Below are 1,367 nucleotides of genomic sequence, written 5' to 3' on the forward strand. Positions count from 1 at the left end.
AGTCCATATGGTGGAAGAATGGAGGAAATTTCAGATTCTGCAATTCCCTTTCCTCACAGAGCTGGTAATTTGTACAAAATCCACCACTTGGTGTCTTGGGAACAAGAAGAGATAGAGGCATCAGATAAGTATATAAATTGGATTAGAAAGCTTTACAGTTACATGGCTCCTTATGTTTCAAGATTTCCAAGAGCTGCATATATCAACTATAGAGATCTTGATATTGGAGTTAATAACAAGGGCAACACAAGCTATGCACAAGCCAGCATTTGGGGGATCAAATATTTCAAGAATAATTTCAACAGATTGGTTCATGTGAAAACCAAAGTTGATCCTGCTAATTTCTTCCGGAATGAACAGAGTATTCCGCCCCTCTACTCATGGTGGAACAAAAATGGGAAATAAGATTCACGGGGAAACTAAATTCTACACTTTTATGTTATTTGTACTTAATAAATATGTTCCCGATAGATTTTTATTACTGTGATTTGCATATTAGATAAATTGGTGTAGTTTGTGTCAATAAAGATCATTATGTAAATGTACGTTTAATAATAAAGGATACCATTTTTAGTAAATTTGAAGAGGATATTGATTTGATCTCCGAATTCTTCTTTTTCTTTCCGTTTATAAATTTTATGTATTTCTTATCACCACGCTTTATGTAAAAAGAGTGGCCTAAAACTTCAACTACGATTGATGTTTGTATAATCTTCCTCTTACTATCATGGTCAACATAAAAATAATCATTTTTTGGGAGTTGTTTACAAATAGTTTAAATTATAAATATACAAAAATGAACCATGGATAAGTAAGAAGTACTTGTGAGTTCCACATAATTTGTGTGTAAAAAATGATTTAATCCATTATGAATAATTTATAAACAATCACCAACAATGGCTTAGATTATGTGGTCTTCAGTGAATTTTAATTATAGCTAAAAATTAATTTAGTCCATCTTAATCATCTAGAAATTTCCGAGTTAATTGTGTCTGGGTTGGAAAAATTACCCCACTTTTCAAGTAGAAATTCTCTCTTGAATAGAAATGACAAAAATACCTATCAAATTCGATACCTGTAGCCCCGCCTCGTATAGGGGAGGGATTGCCTGCTTAATCGGGTAATTGAGTCATGTATAGTGAAGGAAATTCCGCCTCGAGGCGAGTATTGGTAACAAGGGCTCCGCCCCATTTAATTTTATTTTATTTTTTTAATAAAAAAACCAATACTTTAAATGGAAAATCTCCACAAAATTTCATTAATCCTAATAGAAGATGGTATCTAAGATTATCTAAAGAATATGATAAACAATAAAAACTTCAGTTTACCAAATGCATTCAAGTAATTTAACTTTAAAACAAATTAAT

General features: G+C 31.5%; 1 protein-coding gene across 1 annotated transcript; it reads left to right on the forward strand.

Annotated features, from left to right (window-relative positions):
* Positions 1–6: 6 nt before the first annotated feature.
* On the forward strand, positions 7–580 carry LOC111384775 (cannabidiolic acid synthase-like). The gene has a single exon (XM_023009098.1). The coding sequence runs from the start codon at positions 19–21 to the stop codon at positions 403–405; it is 387 nt and encodes a 128-aa protein (XP_022864866.1). The 5' UTR covers positions 7–18; the 3' UTR covers positions 406–580.
* The last annotated feature ends 787 nt before the right edge of the window (positions 581–1,367 follow it).

The sequence above is a fragment of the Olea europaea genome, unplaced genomic scaffold (assembly GCF_002742605.1).
Source record: "Olea europaea var. sylvestris unplaced genomic scaffold, O_europaea_v1 scaffold30003, whole genome shotgun sequence".
Classification (NCBI taxonomy): domain Eukaryota; kingdom Viridiplantae; phylum Streptophyta; class Magnoliopsida; order Lamiales; family Oleaceae; genus Olea; species Olea europaea.